General features: G+C 42.1%; 1 protein-coding gene across 9 annotated transcripts in view; it reads left to right on the top strand.

The window, feature by feature from the left end:
• ZHX1 (zinc fingers and homeoboxes 1) overlaps window positions 1-13,814 on the top strand; it is a 30,089-nt gene extending 16,275 nt beyond the window's left edge. For 2 of the 9 annotated variants that reach the window (XM_042785838.1, XM_042785839.1), the window contains exon 3: window positions 1,539-13,814. In XM_042785838.1, the coding sequence (XP_042641772.1) occupies window positions 1,756-4,383 (2,628 nt within the window). In that variant the 5' untranslated portion in view covers window positions 1,539-1,755 and the 3' untranslated portion in view covers window positions 4,384-13,814. The remainder of the gene's footprint in view (window positions 1-1,538) is intronic. The other 7 variants (XR_006164692.1, XR_006164696.1, XR_006164693.1 and 4 more) reach the window with 7 other exon arrangements.
• Window positions 13,815-19,399: the final 5,585 nt, after the last annotated feature.

The raw sequence follows: 19,399 nt of genomic DNA on the forward strand, positions 1-19,399 counted from the left end.
TGCAGAGGGTGACTGTTAAAAACATTTGGGGAGAATTTTTATGAAAAAGTGAGGCTTACAGTTTCAAAAAGATCATGGAGCAGCTCTGGGTGGCAGCTGTCGATTAACAGTTTTGTCTTTTGCCTAAAGAAAAAAACGTGAAGCTAAGAATTATCTATCTTCTTTCTTATCCACAGCCTTTGCCCTCCCATAATAAAAAAGAAAGAATCATCTTATTGTACAGTGAAAAATAGTGTTTCTTTTCCCCTTCCCATTTCTTGTAACTGCATTTCTTCCTTTTACACTGTTCTTTTTCCTTTAAGACTTTGTCGTGATCAAAGATTGCCTTCTGGTTTTAACCTGTTACATGCTGTTCCCTTTCTAAACCTTCTGAAACAGCTACTGAGTATTCCACTTGAGCATGCCCCCGCTTTGGAAAGTAGTTGATGTTCCAGTGTCTAAAAATTCATGTACCTATGGGATTTCTGGTATGAGAAATCAGTGTCTGATTTTATTTCAAGAAGAAAACTCTTACAGAATTTATAACCCTCTGCAGAAGTTTGTGCATCATTTCCAGAAGACTAGTTGTCCCTGTGGGATAAAATTCTCTCAAGTCTATGCTATTTAAGATTACATTTATTCTCTGAATTTCTGTAGGCCTCAAATTTATTCAGTGGCACTTTAGTTTTTCTTAGAAATGGACAAGGAATTCTAAACAGAAAACACATAATTTTGTTTGGCTTCTGCTTGCCATATCAGTCTTTAATGCTTTTTTTCTCTGGTACAGTTCACACAATCAATCATGTCCCTGTTAATGCATAGAGGCATGAAAACAGATTTCAGTTAATTGCCATGTGCTAGCAATCAACTTTTATTGGTTTGGGATTGGTCTTCAATTGGAGAATGACATTTGGAGAGCTAGGAAGAAAGGATAGTCATCTTTTGTCTGTCAAAGTGCCTTAAAAAGGCATTGTTTTGCCTGTTTTCAGACTTGGGAGAAAGGCCCTGTACATGCTCATGCTCATGTATGTAATATGATAGAAAAACACTCTAAGCCAGCCTTTTCTGGAACCCTTCACAACCTCTGACATGAAAGACATGACAAAGTCAGTAGTAGAGATGTCACACTGGGATTGAGTTTGTGATAGGAAGGACTTGAGTTCACAGGGCAGTCAAGAATAGTTGTCACAGTTTAGGCAAAGCAGGCCAAAGGCAAGACTGCAAAAATTATGTAGGACAACTGACCTCAGCGTTGTGCCAAGAAAAAGGCTTCTGAAGAAAGGGAAGCAATCAGAAAGTTACCTGTGTTACACCATCCTGTGTTTTAAGCCTTTCAATGCGTTGTCACAAACTGAAACAAATTTCAGCCTGTAATAAGTGGATTGGATTTTGCCTTTCTTAACTAGCTTTGAGTAACTATTTGGAATGGGTCTGCTGGTTTCAGATGAACAGTGGCATACTGAACCCCAAAGGACTGAATTACCTTAAGCCAAAATACATAGCAGAATAGAAATTACTCTTTAAATTGAACTAATTTCACTGTCTCTTCTTTGCTACAGGTGGTGGATGTGGACTTTAAAACATTGTGTCTCAACATTTCATCCTCAACTATCTATTTTTAATCTGATTGCACTACAAAAGCAAAGCTGCTAATGGGATAAATGTTGAGACTTTACAAGAACTGACTTGAAGTACTGGAAGCCATTATTATTAGTCAAGAAGAGCTTGAAGCTAAGTCTCTATCTGACCAGTCAGTATCATTTTCACATAACAGGCATGGCAAGTAAACGAAAATCAACAACACCGTGCATGGTCTTAGCCAATGAGCAGGATCCGGATCTAGAAATGGTATCAGACTTGGAGGAAGGACCACCTATACTCACGCCAGCAGATAACCCTACAGCAGAGAGCGTAACAAGTGATGAGGATGTTCATGAGTATGTGGATTCAGACAATCAGAAAAATACAAATAAAGTAGAAGGTGGTTATGAGTGTAAATACTGTACTTTTCAAACTCCAGATCTCAATATGTTTACTTTTCATGTGGATTCAGAACATCCTAACGTAGTATTAAATTCATCCTACGTTTGTGTAGAATGTAATTTTCTTACCAAAAGATATGATGCTCTCTCAGAACATAATTTGAAGTACCACCCTGGAGAAGAGAATTTTAAATTGACCATGGTGAAACGTAATAATCAGACAATCTTTGAACAAACAGTAAACGATCTCACTTTTGATGGGAGTTTTGTTAGAGAAGAAAACACTGAACAGGCCGACTCTTCTGAGGTCCCCTCATCAGGGATCTCAATTAGTAAAACTCCTATTATGAAAATGATGAAAAACAAAACTGAGGCTAAACGTATCGCTGTTTTCCACAATGTAGTTGATGACATTCCTGGTGAAGAAAAGGGAACTGAAAATGAGCCAAACTCTGAAGAAGTAGTAGAAAACCCACCACCAGCAGTTTCTGAGTCAAAAGCAAGCCATTCAGTTGTTTGCAGTGCAGCAGATGTGGCTAGTGCGGTAGTGACTCCAGCACCAGTGCTTCAGCCTGGGATGGCACAGGTTATAACAGCTGTTACAGCTCCACAGAACTCAAACCTGATTCCAAAAGTCCTAATACCTGTAAATAGCATTCCAGCCTATAATACCGCTTTGGATAACAATCCTCTTTTGCTTAACACCTACAACAAATTCCCATATCCAACCATGTCGGAAATCACTGTTCTTTCCACTCAAGCTAAGTACACAGAGGAACAGATTAAAATATGGTTTTCTGCACAGCGTCTGAAACACGGTGTGAGCTGGACGCCGGAGGAAGTGGAGGAAGCAAGGAGGAAACAATTTAATGGCACAGTGCATACTGTGCCACAGACAATTACTGTTATTCCAGCACACATATCTGCCGCTAGCAATGGTTTACCTTCAATTTTACAGACATGCCAAATAGTTGGTCAGCCAGGACTTGTTCTCACTCAAGTTGCAGGTGCAAATACGTTACCAGTAACAGCCCCAATAGCTTTGACGGTAGCGGGAGTCCCAAACCAAACACAGTTACAGAAGAGTCAGATTCATACTGCTCAGCCTCTTGCAGAAACCAAACAAGTAGCTGCTGTTCCCGCCCCTCAGCCTATCAAAAATGAATCCGCATTGATGAATCCGGACTCCTTTGGCATCCGAGCAAAAAAAACTAAGGAACAGCTGGCAGAATTGAAAGTCAGCTACCTTAAAAATCAGTTTCCTCAAGATTCAGAAATTGTTAGACTTATGAAAATAACGGGCCTGACTAAAGGAGAGATCAAAAAGTGGTTCAGCGATACTCGCTACAATCAGAGAAACTCAAAGAATAATCATGGGATTCATCTCAACAGTGATTCATGTGCCACCATTGTTATTGATTCGAGTGATGAAATGAATGAGTCCCCAACGGGAGTGACTCCACAGAGTAAGTCATCATCATGGAGCGCTTTTCCTGATTTCACCCCACAGAAATTCAAAGAAAAGACTGCTGAACAGCTGCAAGTTCTCCAAGCAAGTTTTCTTAATAACCCTGTCCTTACCGATGAAGAGATGAATAGATTAAGAGCCCAAACCAAACTGACCAGGAGGGAGATCGATGCCTGGTTTACAGAAAGAAGGAAATCAAATGTCTTGAAGGAAGAGGGAGCTGACTTGAATGAGAGCAATGCTGGCAGCTCAAAAGAAGAGGCTGGGGAAACATCTGTGGGAAATGGAGCAGCAGGAGCCAAATCAGTGTGTTCCACTTCAAGCAAAATAGGCAAAAAGTCACCAGAGCAGTTGCACATGCTTAAAAGTTCCTTTGTCCGTACTCAGTGGCCATCTCCACAAGAATACAACAAGCTGGCAGAAGAAACTGGGCTCCCAAGATCAGAAATTGTGAGCTGGTTTGGCGATACTCGCTATGCCTGGAAAAATGGTGGATTGAAATGGTATTATTATTACCAGAGTGCCAGTGCAAACAGTCTGAATGGTCAAGGCTTTGCAAGAAAGAGAGGGAGAGGAAGACCAAAGGGGAGGGGGAGAGGGAGGCCTCGGGGGAGGCCTCGGGGAAGCAAGAGGTTAAATTGCTGGGACAGAGGTGTGTCTGTCATAAAATTCAAAACTGGAACGGCAATCCTAAAGGACTACTATATGAAGCACAAATTCCTTAATGAGCAAGACCTCGATGAACTGGTAGCCAAATCTCACATGGGATATGAGCAGGTCAGAGAGTGGTTTGCAGAAAGGCAGAGAAGATTAGAACTTGGAATAGAGCTGTTTGATGAGAACGAGGAGGAAGATGAAATGCTGGAAGATCAGGAAGATGAGGAAGAAACGGATGATAGTGATACTTGGGAACCCCCCCGACATGTTAAGCGTAAACTTTCAAAATCAGATTGACGTGCAATTTGGGATTTGGGGGCCAAAAACCTATGAATTAGGTTTGATGTTATGGTGAAGAGCCAAATGATTTTTCATGGCCTTCAGTTTAGCAAGCACCTGCTTAGCATCTTCCTTCTACCTAAAAGAACATGGGCAAGATGCTACCTGTGCCGGCAACAACTATTTGCTTCCTTGCTACAAGAGATGGACATCCTCAGGCCTAGCCTAGGACATGGGGTTATAAATCAGATCCAGTTCAGCTCTTCCTCTTCCACGTTACAGATCGGAAGGTTCATGTTCATCATTCACATGACTGCTTCTCAATATTTAATTGCCTTATGTTGTTTAATTCCAAAAAAACACAGACACATTTTTCGTTGATGTAGGAGAACATTGCCTGCTCATGAAGGAGGAAAATACAAAAACCTAAGATGTCTTTTTGCAAACATCGCTTCACCTGAAAGGTTTCAAGGCCTGGGTTTATTTCTTAAGGAAAGAGTTCAAAACAAAAGAGAAGGGGAAAAGTGTTGACAAAGGAATCAATAAACCTAGGGGTGAGGATTACTTGGTTTAAGAAAATTAGGTGATATTGGCACCTTTTGTGTATCTTCAGAGTGTTTTGGGTTTACAGAACTTGTGCTGAAATGTTCCTTGTTGATAATTATGAGCTAACTGAATGAGTCTAATGCTAGAAGATGCTTTTCGTTACATTTAATCAGTGTATCCTACATCAATTTAATTTAAATGCCTGACAGACTTGATGCAGTTGATAGTTACATTCGCTTTTAGCTTGAGCATTCTTTCCTTTGTTGGAAATGGTGAGAAAAGTATGTATATTTCTAGCTAAAAATAATAATTTTTTGAAATCTTACACTGAATTTTAAGGTAAACGTGAGGTGGAAATTGCCTAAAAGCTGTTCAGAGTTGCTTAGGGTTTTGTAAGAATACACAGATACAGAGACGAAAAGTGTCTTCAGGTGCTAGTAAGAAAAATTTTAAGTTGTGGCAATGACGTGATGTTTAATTCTTAAAAAAACTGAAGTTATATGGCTTTTAGATGCTTAAGAATGATAAACACGCTAGTGTTTAATTGGTCTTCAGTGACAGACCAGCTGAATGATTTGTGCGCAAGGTTAACCTAAATTCATCCTAATGATGAGCTCAATCGAGCTCGCCACTATGCTGATTGTCTTAGGGCTGCTGGGTGAATGGACCTATTTTTAGAGGGGGTTTGATCTACCTGAACTGAGCTCCAGAAGTAGTTTAATCTGATAAAAACCAGCTACATCTTGGATAAGTGTCTTTAAAACAGCAGGAGGGGGGGAAAAAAAAAAAAAGCCAGTTAGTCTCAAGACATAGAACTCTACTGAGTCTGAATTAGCAACTTAAAAACAATGGGCCAAATTGACAGAAGTTAATTTAGGCAAATATCTGGCATTGTAGAGAACTGGTACTTTGAGGAAGACTAGTTTGTGTTCTTGCTACAATCAGTCTGCATTTTTTAGGGATAAGTTACTTTATATTTAGATGTCACAAGATGATGATGAATCGGTGCTGCTGTCAACAGCATTGTCTGCTTTTACGTTGGCACTAACAGAAAGGATACTAGCAATCTCCATTTGCACATCTGTCAGCATCTCCTCTGTAGGCTTCTGCATCTGATGGCCAATGACCAATTAGTGTAGAGAAAGTATGTCCTAATGTTTTCACATTTCCAAGAATCTAATCTGGAATTACTCTTCCTTCCTCACTGTGATAACTGTCAAAAGACCAAGAAGGTCCTTTTAGTCACAATTTTCTGAGGCCCATGTGAGATTTGTTTTTCATACCTGATTGTGGGTGAAATCCAGGTCAAAGCAAGAAAGGGAATAACATCTGTCAAAAAAAAATACTGTTAACTCACCTCCCTCGCTGGACACCTGTAGCTGCCCTTCTGCTCCCAGACTGAACAGGCTTCCTGAGTTGCAGGGGGATGTTCTGTGTGAAAGCTGTTCACCAGGGTGAGCTCTTCTGGCTATTTGAGATTGCTGGAGAGAAAAAGGCAATGGCTTTTGATGTGTTAGATGAATTCGATGATGAAACTCTTTCCTGACTTTGAAGACTCAGACTGGTGAGGAACGAAATGGCCAGCAGTGCTAGGGAGGACTAGCCAAGAATCCCTTGGTTTAACTTCGGAGTGGGGGAGAAGCAAAGCTCTGTTGTCAACGTATTTCATGGGACTGCTTATGACTCTGGATATGAGGTGCTGTAAGAGGGATCAGGATCTGGCCTTTCCAGCATTGATTGCTACGTGTGGTTGGGAAGTATTCTTGTTTGGCCGGTAATGGTGTGGATGAGGCTGTTGTAGATGCCGGCAGACAGAAGAAAGACTCATGTTAGCTTCAAGCTGTGCTGGGAGTACGGGGTCAAAAATCAATGGTTGCTGAGTGGGAAAAGACAAAGCTAGTAGGGAAAGAGATGCTATTTTTAAGTTTCCAAAAATACTAAAGCAAATCCTTAAAAACCTTGGGAATATGCTTCTAGCAACCAAAATCTGGAGTTGCCTTAATCCTTAATGTTAACCCAGAATTAATTTTCTTTCAGAAAAAAAAAAAAAAAACAAAAAAACAACAAAACAAAAACACAACCAAAACAAAACCCACCCAAGAAACCTGTCCAAATAAACATCTCCATTTCTTGTTAGCAGAGACTGCATTTAGGTTAGCCTTAAATCTGACCTTCTTTAAAAGATGGGAAGAAATAAAGATCCAAGTTAATTATATGATTAAACTGGGAAATTTTCCATTTTGGCAGTGTTCTGTTAAATAACACTCAGCTACAATGGTAGGCCTTAGCACATCTGGTCTGAAAAACACAGGAAGAGGAAATACATTGTTTATCAAACTAAATATAGTTGGATTGGATGTCTTGTTTCAGTAAAATGGTCAGAGATGGTGGCTGATGTATACAGGGCCAGAGTTTCAGCTGCTGTAAATCTTATAGTTCCGTGTATTCCAGTGGTTATAACGGTATCATCTTCTTGCAGAATATAAAATTTAAATTAAACTATGTGATGTAGATCGGCTAATGAGAGATGCAGAGTATCCACATTTCCTTTGGGCTACATGCACGTTGTAAGCCTTTCAGTTGTGCCAAGGATGAGAAAAATCTGGGTGGGTTCAGCCTAAAGAAATCGGTCGTATGCATTCATTATTGCTCGTAATCTGTCCGCTATTTCTGTTTGAACAGATTCCACTAATTAGCAGTTTATTTCATGTTTACAGCATGTGTATATTTGCAGTGCATACTGGGAGAGAGGGAAACTCCTTCTGGAGGTCTCCCGCATCAGGACTGACAGGAGAAGCATTGGAAAAAGCTGTCAGCATGCTGGTCTGTTTATCTGTGAATTGTGGTTGTGGCTGGTGGGAACTCAAAGCTACTGGTAACAGTGGTTTAGCCCAGGTTCACCTCGGCCAAGCTTAGGCTGCTGTGCTGCTTATCTAGGTGCCCAAGGCACTCTGTACAGTCACCTGAGAGGAACACAAATCGCCTGGTAGGTGGAGAGGATACGGCACCTTCTCATTCTGCCAGTTACATACAGGAAGCCTCCTGAAATTAAGCACATCAGCAAGTGTCTTAATTTATGATGAACCTGAGCATTGCTGTGCTCATTAGCAGTGCACCCTGCAGCCTAGCTCCCTCTTCTAATTTATGCCCACCCACAGGGTGTTTTGGAAGCCGGTTGGACTGAGCTCTGTTGACAGTGGGGAGGGAAGGGATAAGAAAGTATGTCTACCCTGGGTTGGAGTCCATGTGGGATTTTGTTGGTTTCCCTGCTCAGTGAAGAACTGTGTGTAGATGAGCCTGTGGTATGTTTTCTGTATTTTTGTGTAGCTTCACCTCCTAGGCTTGAGCCAGGCTTCAGTGATTGTTACTGACAGTGAGATGAAGAATCTCTTTGATCTTGCTCAGACCTTATATCTAGGTAGCTGGTTTCTTCTCAGTCTTTGCTGTGAGCACTGTTACAGAACTCAGCTGTGGGCACCCGTTTCTTTAGAGCTAAGGTAGAGCTTTCCTCTCCATCTGCTGTTTCTGCCAGGAGCAGCTGATCTGATGATGTCTCTGGACTTCTGCAGTCGCTAGAGTTCAGCTAAAGAGAGAATAGAGGTAATCCTGTGCCAGAATGGAGAGAGAGAGACGGGCTAAAAGAAAGCAAGCAATGTCACAACCGGCTGAAGCATACACCGTCACTGTATCGTGCTGCTTCATGGTATGTTTTGCTCTTCTGAGTACAATGAAAGAGCACAGTTCCATCTTAAATAGTTCTGCCTCCCCAGTATCAACTTCTCAATGACCCCAGGGTTAGTGTTTGTTGTAAAAAGAACGTCAGACCTAATCCTCCCTGGAGGGTTTGGATGTAGTAACAAGAGTCCTGGCTTGTAAGAAGTGGAAAGAAGGTAAAATTCAGAAGCTTGAAGGCTCTTGACTTTGTCTTGCCCTGCAGAATTCAGTTACCTAAAAGTTGATAAGCAAAACAAGTTTTACTCTTGCTGTTCTGACAGAACAAGTAAAGTATTGCAATCATTTTTAGCAAGTTGAAATCTCTGCTTTGTTTTGAAAGCAAAGAAGAAAGATATCTAGTACCTCATGGTTAGAATTTAGTGGATTATCTCTAATACAGTATAGTAAATGACACCATTCCCTTTTTTAACCTTGTCCAGTACAATTTAAAATTTTTTTTCATGACGTTATATGCAATATAGTATCTGGCTGTAACTTTGATTATTGGGAGGGAAACTCTTGCAGTGTCCTCCCATGACATGAAATAATTTTTCTAATGCATGATTTGCTGACTTTGGGCAAAAGCCTACTTTATTCCTGCTCGCCAAGGAATTCTTGAGGCAGGCAAATGCGCTCCCTTCTCTACAGAGCAGAGAAAGCATTTCTGGAGCCCATACAAAGTGATTCATGGCTTCATGCAGTCCCCGTAGGCCAGAAAGCCCAAAGATGCAGACACTCTCTTCCTCCTCCGTTTTCCTCTGAAATGAGAGCACAGCAGTAACTCTGACAACTAGTCTCTGGCTGCTGAGTAACCAAGCTGTAATTTAAGGTGGGGAGCATTTTCCCTTTTGCACTTAACGGAGTACTGTGTATTCAGGCTGGATATCAGTATTTGCTTCTGTAAATACGACAGTATCAATTTGCGTCCTCCACCCGAATCCTGTATCTGTCTATATTCATATCTCCCAAGGAGAGAAGATAATCTTTAAGCTTCTGTAATATGAAATATCCCTGCCCTAACCTGAATGCACAAAAATAGAGTACAATGAAATACAACTACTTTCTTTGATTTAATTTATTTTTCTTGGAAAATAATTTTGCCTACATTCATTAGTAATGAAAAGATAGTATCAATGATCAGAGAGCAGTGAAACTGTTGAAAGTTGGTCATAATGCCTGGGATGCTCGTGTGAACTAGAAGTGGGAAGGGCAAGTAGAGGGCTCGGTTCCTTGTGCTGAGCAGTGCTGGGTTACACCTATATTCTCCATCAAGCTTGTAATTTAGATTTAGCAAGTAGCATGACACACACATATCGGGTCAAGTTACTTGAGGTTTGGTGGTGATGTATTAAAATTCTGTAGGAAAATATTTCAAAATGGAAGTTGTAACAATGTGAAAAATCCCCTCAATAGCTACTTATACACACTCAATAGCTCAAATTTTTGTACCGTTTTCCCACTGTTAAAAAAGGAGATTTTGAAGCATGGTCAGGTTACAGCCAGTATTTTCAAGTTTAATGGTTAGAGCTCCTGGAAGTTTTTCTCTTCTGTGGTGAAGAGCATCTGCACTTTTTCAGTGGACAGTCATTGCAAAACCAACTTAGACGGACGGCACTGTGAAATGTAGAGAGGTAACTGAGGATCCCATAGCACTTTTAATGAATTAAGGTGGGATTTGTCTGATTGAATGTTGATGTCTGCATTTGGGCAAGACACTGCAGCTAGTCAGTATACCTAACGAATGCAAGCCTGCTCCTCCTACATGCCTGCAGTTGGTCAGACAAACTGCACCCTAAGCTCCATGGACTGTTACACATGGCTTGCAGGCAGACGTGGACACTATACACATCTGAAATTAGGCGAGATGGATCTTCACCTGGGAGCACGCTGGCTGGATGGCAGCACTGGTCTTTGTGTTGTGGTTAGCAATGGTACGTACCTCTGCTTCCGACTTGACGCTTGTTGGGAAGTGAGGCCTTTTTTTTGTTGTTTTTTTGCTTTTTTTTCCTCTTATTCTAGAGCAGGTAGCACTACAGCAGTGGATAAAGTAACTGATCCTTGGTTATTATACTGTGGCATAAAAATTATTTGGCATTTCTCAAGTATTTTAGAGATAAGGTTACTATGTGAACATTGGACCACGCATAACTTAGAACATGTTAAGATGCAAAATGTTTGTGTCCCAGTTGATGAAAGTATTTCCTTATGCTTATTCAATACTAGATACCTATGAAACTTTCCCTAAAGAATCTGCTAGAATGGCAGAAGATTCAGATCTTCATCTGTGATACGAAATGATCAACTGCAAGAGCTCCGTTATGATTTCAAAATGTTCCCTCACCTCCAGTTCCAGCTTACAGAAGTGTTTCCAATTTTGCGTAGCTGCCTATCTGCATGTATGCTTACAGTCTGTACAGAAATGCACTAAAATGAGTTGCCCTACCTGGGAAGGCTTTATATTGTATAGAAAATGTGGCACTAGGTACTGCTCTTCATGTGCACAGGAGAGTTAACAGGTGTCTATCTCGTTTACAGAAATGATGGCGCTTTGCAGTTTTCTAATATATTGCAATATATTTAAATGTCCTGTTTGACATGTGAAATGAAATTAAGTTAATGCATTGTTATGTATTTGAAGTATGAGGAAGACGATTCACTAACGACCAGCAAGGTTTTTAGAAGGTGTCCAGTATGTAGCCGTCTGTGTGATCTGTCTGGTGTATGTGATGTTAAAGGAAGCAACAATACTGTCACTGTTTAGAATGAAGAGTTTCTTTTGAATGATGCAATAGCTTACAGTGTCTTTCCTTTGTAGCTGCCCAGTGTGGTGAAGGAGAAGCAATTCTTGAAAAAGTTCAAGATAACTGGTTAACTGTGAATGGGCCTAATCTTTCGTGAAACCAAGAAAATTTTTGGACACACACAGGACTTGAATACTCAAAAGGATTGGAACTTAGTGTTGTGCCAAAGTTAAACTACTGCAGTTGGCAGAAGTTCTGCACTGTAAATAGAAGACTGATTAAAAGACAGCTTGTAAAAAAAAAAAAAAAAAATTCAAATTTTAATACAGTACATTTTTATTCTGATACATGATGGAAACATTCTGGTTTAGACCTTTTTTGAAGAGGCTTCAGTGACCACTAGATTTTGTCCTCTTATATTTTGTTTGGCCTAATACTATATGTTCTAGTAAGATGGGCTTTATTGCCTGTGTTCTTTGATATGTGATTAAGCTTATAGCTTTGAGTGACCAAACATTTTACAGAGTAAAAGTTCTTAGAAACAGTATAACATAACTGATATTTCTGTGTCTTATTTATCAGGCTCTGCACAAACTTGGAAAGTTGTGCTGGACTTGTACAACTCATATATGGGAACGCAGCATACTTCTGGATATTACAAACCTAAGCCTTTGTGGCAGTACAAATCTTGTCTTTGGATTTATTTTTGTTATTTTTTTGAGGCAAAGAGACAAATGGATGCTGCTGTAAAATATTTGTAATATTGCCATTATTGCTTTCTGTAGCAATTATTGCTTTTGCTTCAACAGATAAAGAAAATAAATCAGAGATAGAAAAATCCTAAAAGACGCTGGTAGAAGAAAGGATCATGTGGGAACTTCTGAAAATAAACTTTGTACCAAAAATTTGAAAACAGAAATAATGGAATAAATGTCTCCTTACTGAGTGCGTGTGGTTTTAAGAGGTGATGTGGAAACTAGGAGCCGTGTCTGTATGAAAATGTCACAAACCAGATCTTCTCAAATGTCTTTTTTTCCTGTTAAACAAAACTGAATTTCACCAATTCCTCAGATGCATTAAATTTGGAGAACTGGCTTGGCTGAACAGCCAGTGTGAGGTCAGCTTCATGTGCGAGTCAGTACAGCTGCTTGTTGCTGAACCGTTCTGCTGCGTCAGCAGGCCAGTGACATTCACGTGATTTTTCTCATTAAGGCAGATGCTCTTTATTATCACATTTAACATGTTTGGTGGGGGGAGGAGTAGGGGTGAGTAGGAGCCACCTCCCTGCCGAACTCCCCGTCAGTCAAACATCATGCTTTGTGGCTGCTTTTAACATGTGCCTTTTCCTCAGAAAAGAAGGGTCTGAGAGGAGCACTCTGTTGAGCTCTGCATCTCTCCAGCGAGCCTGACTCGCCGACACTCCCAGGAGCTCCCCGCCGGAGGCAGTGCCGCCGTCTTGCATCGGCGTGACTCACCGCACCCGTCTCCTTCAGCTGTTGGGCTGCAACCGGAGGGGCTCAAGACCTGGTCTCCCCTGCAGGACCCGGCGTTGTGCCTACAGACCTATCCCTGCTTGAGAAAACTGAGGCGATAGATTCGTTCCTGTGCTGTAGCTTATGTCAGTCCTGAAAAATTACGTCCCTAGCTGAAGTAGTGACCCGTGCACAGGCCTGGAGATGAGCACTAGTAGCCCGTACAGCTTGGTGTTTGGCCAAATAGTTTTACTCTGGGTGAAAAAAAGGGAGGGGGGGAAAGAAAGAATGCTTATTCAAGAATCCGTCAGCTAATGAGGGAGTTATGAAAAGCCCTGGATTATGCACGCAGTCACCTTTTTTTTAAATAGTTACCTTTTTTGTTTACAGTGTTACCAGCGATTCCAAAATGCTGCAAATCAGTAGATATTTTCACAAGAGACCAGCTGGCTTTGTGGGTTGTTTCCCCTCTCCCAGCCTCCTCTTCCCAGCCCCTTCCATCTTCCATTTGTTTTCATAACAATACTGTCAACTACTATTTTTAAGAATTTCAAATACTAAGCCACTTCGTGCACTGCCTTATTTTTCTTTTTACGCTAGAAAGTCCCCTATAGAACAATGTTAAATTGCTCCCTGTGGGCTTGGCATTGCTTTGAAACGCTGCTGGTGATGGTCTTCAGTGTTGAATGGTGGTTTCTAACATTTTTGGCTGTTAAATGACTTGTTGCACTTCATATACTGTAAAATGAAACCTTTGAATATATGTTTCTACTGCTATAATGTCAAACTATTACCATTGTGACTAATTCATCTCCCATGTGTGTTTCTTTACAGGCTCAGTGCTGAGCTGATGTTCATTACCTTAAAATATTTATTTGGTAGAAGAAAGAAAAGGCGGAAAAAGGGAATGAAAGTGTGTGTCGCACCTAGTTGATTTGTGTCTTTGGGTGAAAATAAAGGTCAGTGTTGGCAGTAATTCTCCTCTTAGTGATTTTCAGTTTTCCTAAATGAAAGCCAAATAGGAAAAAATGTAATTGCAGTGAAGCCTGTCTTAAGGGACTAACATGGAAGAGGGCCCACGAAATAGACTCTAATAATGACGTGTTCTGAATTGAAGGAGATGGTACAAATAATACTGCAATTGTAACTGCTCTCAATCCTACAGTTTCTCTCCAGCAGCTGGCCAGAGCCTCCAGGTGAAGTCCAGCTGCAAGGATTTCTGTGCAAGTGCAGAAACAGAGGCCCACAGAAGCCCTGTGATGAAAGTGGCTCATCATTTTTCTTAGGGACACCACAAAGTTAAAAACTGCGTTGCTGATGCATGTTTTGTGGTTGTCCTTTGCTCTAAATTAATTTCACTTGTAATGATTTGGGGAAGGGAGCAGTTGTGGGCAAAGTCCATTCTTGATTTCTGCATTTTGTTTGCATTTGTTCATTGAGCAGTGCTTTCCCTCTGCTTCACCTCACGCTTTCTGCGGGCACTGGTACTTGTACAAGGCAAATACGAAGCCATAGAAGCTACATTTAATAGGAGTTTCCACTGGTCCTTTCCAGCAGTGCAAAAGCTGCATGGGAAATGAGGCACTGGAGAATCAACAGACAGTTTGGTTGTTTCCCCTGTGGAGGCAGCCTTTCCTGCCAGCCTCCATAGGGAAAAGGAGAGCGGGACTGGAAAAGCGCATGAGTTATGAGGTTCACTCAAGGGCAGTCCCGAACCTCTGGGTATATTTTTTAACGTAGCATATTTTTTTTCCTAATTCGTTAGATTTGTTTCTCTTTGTTCCTGCAAGACAGCAATATTGTAGGAAGTCAGCTCAGTTTAGTGGATGTTATTACAGTAGAGGTCTACAGCAGCCAAGGCTGCTTAAATGGTGTCCTGGAGGAGTTACCACCAGTGTTACTTAGTTCTGTTCAGTCCTCAAAACCACGGTAGTAAAGTTTTAACCTAGAGAGGTAACAAATCTGCTGTGGTCTCCATGGCCTGGTTTCATCACGAGTAGCAATTAAGCAACAGGCGTAACTGTGGCCATGGGAAGTTAATGAGTTTTCAGAAAAACTGATAAAACTGAAAAAAGGGCATAGGAGGAGACATACAAACTTCACCTCGCCCAACAGTGAGTCTGTTGGGATTTTTTTTCCAGTTAGAGTAGTAGATTAGAGATATCACCCTTTGCCATGACTTCTGCATCCAGCTTGTATCCACAGACTGTCAAGATAGAACGTCAGTGCTTGCACTACACGGCTGAGTGAAGCAGTTCAGACACGTGATTCACATCAGTACGGGAAATGTGCAGGCTTGCACGGGAAGGTCACTGCTTTACGATTCTCCCCAGCACCTGATCACCACCTTCTTTCTGTCTTTCTGGAAAGGTTTTTTCCTCTTTTCAACAGCATTCTGGCCAAACCCAAGGGCATGCTTGTTCTGTTCATCGTTCATCTTGCTAGACAGAAAATAGTTGCAAAACCCATTAATAGCTGAACACATCTGTGCGTAGTGCACCATTTTGGCAACAAAGGCTTTACTGGGTTTTGTGGGGCCTGAGGGGGAGAGATTATGGCCTAGTTAATATTGCCAGGGATTTGAAAAGTGGTGCTGTTTTAAGGTAGAGCAGGCAAATGAACCATCTTCTGGGGTATGTGTTCTCTCCTGTTGGTCCTGAGGACTCCTAAAAAGCTTTTGGCTTCTCTTAGCAACAAACAGTTTTTACTCCTTGATTTCCATGATGCATGACTCTTCACCTCCCCACTGATTTTTGTTGTGTCTTACTAAAACTGTGGGGTGACTTGATAATTTACAAATAAACCAGATTCCATGGTTCTACTCTAGAGTGACAATAAAGCAAAAAGAGATTCCCTGTCCGCTGGACTCAGTGGCTGGTTGGAGCAGTGCTGCTTCTCTGGCTGTCTCCACCTGCACAGTCACCTCTCCCTGTCTGGTTTCTTCCTTGGTGCCCTTTGTCTCAGCCTCTGGCTGCTGTGCTCTCATGTTAATACTGCCCTGGTTTCAGTGTACTCCCTTCTGCAGTGTGTGAGGGTGCCGGAGCACTTTTCCACTTCAGGAGTAAGAAGTCATTTTAGTTCCTGCACTTGCCTTTGCTCAGTCCTGGTTTTACCTTTTTCAAGGATAGTTCTGGATTGAGCAAATGTATCTTCTTCGTCATCACATTTGGCTGAACTGATTTCTCTGCTAGCTTGAGATGGACAGGCATTCATCCCAATTCTACCAGCACTTCTTTAAAGATGTACTGAGTTTGAGACAAGTATTCTTCTGAAATTTGGGTCAGTAGCATCTGGGAGCTTTGACTCAGGGGGGTCAGTCTTTTGTCACCATCAGTGTGACCACTTACTGTTCAAGGAGGATTGCTCTTGAGCTCTGCCGTTGCATCTCAAACCATCATAGTGACATACACTAGAGCTCCTCTGACCTCATCAGAGCTTTAACTGCAGCCTTGTTTGCAGTTTGTAGTAGTGCTAACCTCTGTATGCCCCTAATCATGAAATGTTATTTGTGTTACCTTCCCGAGTTAGTCATGGACAATATCCCCTTATGTGTGACACCATGCAAAGAGGATGGAAGCTGGTCTCTGCTGTAAAGAACTTGCAATCTAAATAAAAAGCAAGAGACAAGGACACAGTAAGACAATGTCAGCAAATAAAGAGCTGCCCTGCTTCTCTTTTCATGAACGTGTTTAGGGAAAAGCCTGTGTTATGACTGTCAAAAAAGAAAGCTAATCTTCCCTCAAGGTATTACTATTTCACAGTATCTGGAAGAATCCACTTAACGATGCTGCCTGTGGGCCTTACTGCCCTCTTCACTGCAGGCAGCTCTCTTGCTTTGAGGAGGGAACTAGTCTCTCTTGCTTTCTTCCAAGAGCAGCTACTTTCCAGCATATTTTAATAAAGCTATAAACCATGTGAGAGCTGCATTATTGCTTAGCCGATGTGTGTGGGTAGTGCCTACCAAGGCAGGGCCCCAGTTGCCTGCTGAGGCTTCTTGTTTCTACTGTGTACTTGATGGTCTCTGAAACCTTTGTGGTGTGCATTCTCTTGGCACAAGAGTGGCCGAGCTGTGGTGAGGACCCATGGAGGCTATCACAATACAAATAATAACATCAGTAATTAAAGAAGCACTGAGGGGGGAATTCTTCTGAATTAATTTTGCCTCAGAGTAGACTGGGAAGCAGGGAGAAGAAGGACTGTTGGGATCTAGACAAGCTCTGTCTGCCATGCTGCATTTTCTTTTCTTGGCCAAAAGGCTCAGGTGATAGGGCAGCGTGACAAATTCCTGCCTAGCCCTTTAGTTGTCTTCACCTTCCAGGCTTTTTCTGGGCTCACCCTGACTGCAAGATGAAGCACACTAGCCTGTCCCCCATTCACTGAGGTTGAAGCTGGGTCACAGCATCTCGCTGCTGGCCTAACGAGTCATGCTCGTGTGAACAGCTACAATAGCTTTGCTGATGCACAGGAACTTGCTTGTCAACCACAACTTACTGGAGCCCATTTGTTTTATTGGTCCGATGTTCATGTGCCAAGCTGGTGGTTTAGGCTGGTGGTGGAGTAAGACCTTGGCTGCCTTTAGGAAGAGATTTATCTACAGCTCCTTTTGCCCCTGGAGCTGCCTACACAGAGCAGCTGCAGCAGTGCAGGCTCTTGTAGGGCTCATGTATCTCTGAGCCGCCTCAAAGCTGCCTCTTCCAGAGATGTTTTTTCCTGCATGAAGCCAAGGCTAACAGCACCACAGCAAATTATGCCATGCAAGCTCAGGCAAACAGCTTTACTTAAGTACAGTGGGAATTTGTATGCTGGCAGCTACACTGATGACTCGGGTCTTAGGGGAGAAATTGAGCAAATCTCCAGTGCTGACAAGGCACAGGAATTTCCTAAAGTTGCATTTTTTTATTTCTGTAACTAATACATGAGGAGCCTTTTAAATGTCTGAGGGGAGGCGGGGGAAGGGGAGAGTCAGGCAAGGGAGGAAGGGAGAAGAGAGGCAATTTTATGCCCATGACTTACGACTGAAACCATCCAGTCAGCTGTTAGGCCCCATGTGTGGTGCTCAGGAATCGCTGCTCTCCTATCGCTGAGTTACCAGACAAAGGCATTCTCTGCATTGCAACACAGAGCGTTTGCAGACCACGTTGGTATCCGCAGAGGCCATGATGGCTGAAACCCCCAGCCCTGGAGGACTCCGCAATCCAAGCTGGCAGCCAACTGGCTGCTCTGGGATTTGCCCCTGGGAGTGCCTTGCTCTTTGTGTTTTACTTTGAGCTGGGGCCACATTTCTCTTTGATTACTCATGTTTCTTTTTTGGTTTTTCTTCTTTTTGATTTGTTCTTAATCGTCTTGCTGGATTTTCATGCTTTGCTCATTAGATTGATGTGTTGCAGCGTGACCAACAGTCCTGGAGGAGTGGGAAAGGAACACGTGTGTTCAGTGTATATGAGACGTGCAGACACTGGCACTGTTTAGACACTAATGCTAACCTCTGCAGGCTGACTCCTGTGCGCTCTGCCTGTCCTGCAGCAGCTCATCACACTGGTCTGCGGGCAGGAGGAAGCCAAATGGTTTGGGTGTGCTCATACAAGCAGCTCTGACTGTGCTCACCTACCTTGACGCTTGTAACAAAAAGGCTGAAGCATGTTGAGCAAACTTATGATTCTCTCCAGCCTTACTTGCTAAGCAGTTTCCTATGTTCAGGAAGGCTTGTCTGCCAAACAGCAAGTTTAAAAGCAAAAGAAACCTCAATCCCCTTTTGTTTTTTTTTGATCAAATCTACCTGCCAAAGTTGAGTTTCTACCCAGGGATTTATGCCAGCTGATGCTACATCCAATCATAGCTATGCTGGTATGGAAGGATATTTTGACCATGTATTCACTTAGAAAAAAACAAAACCAAGCCCCAAAGCCATTAGAAAGGAAACCTTTAAAATTATCCATACAAGCAGTGCTTTGGCCTCAAAAGCTGTTGTGGAATAGACATGGTTCGCTAGTCCATTTTGCAGGTTAAGGAAGTACAAGGAGGACTTTTCAGCTTATCTTCTCCAAACCTGCATAGTGATTAGATGGGACAAAATAGACCTTCCTGGATGGACAGACTGGCAAGGTGGAGAGAATAAACAGCATTGCAGTGCACGTAAAACATGGCACACTGCGCACAGCAGTATCATGAGGCAGGGCAGAACAGCTAGGGTAGCTATAGCTTCACCTAGGTGCTGTTAATGAGCAGTGGCGTGCTGGAGAATCTTTTAGTCTTGAGGAAGCTCTAGGATTAGTCTTCACTTTGTCATGTCCCCTTTTCCCATAGCACTATAGGGGACTTTGGGAAATCCTGTCTCAAAAAGCCTGAGATTTCACAAGTTTCCCCTTCTGCTGTGGGGCAGAACTGAAATCAAATGGAAAAGTTACCGAAACACACTCCCATCCACCCCCACAGAGGCACTGGGCCAAGATACTAAGGGAACAACTCTACAATTATGCAATTAATTTATCAAAGCGCAGGACACTTTGATTCAACTATTTGTTACAAGGTCTTACAACATTTCCCTCCCAGGGACTCGTGACC

Source organism: Tyto alba, unplaced genomic scaffold, assembly GCF_018691265.1.
Source record: "Tyto alba isolate M040663 unplaced genomic scaffold, T.alba_DEE_v4.0 Super-Scaffold_9, whole genome shotgun sequence".
Taxonomy (NCBI): domain Eukaryota; kingdom Metazoa; phylum Chordata; class Aves; order Strigiformes; family Tytonidae; genus Tyto; species Tyto alba.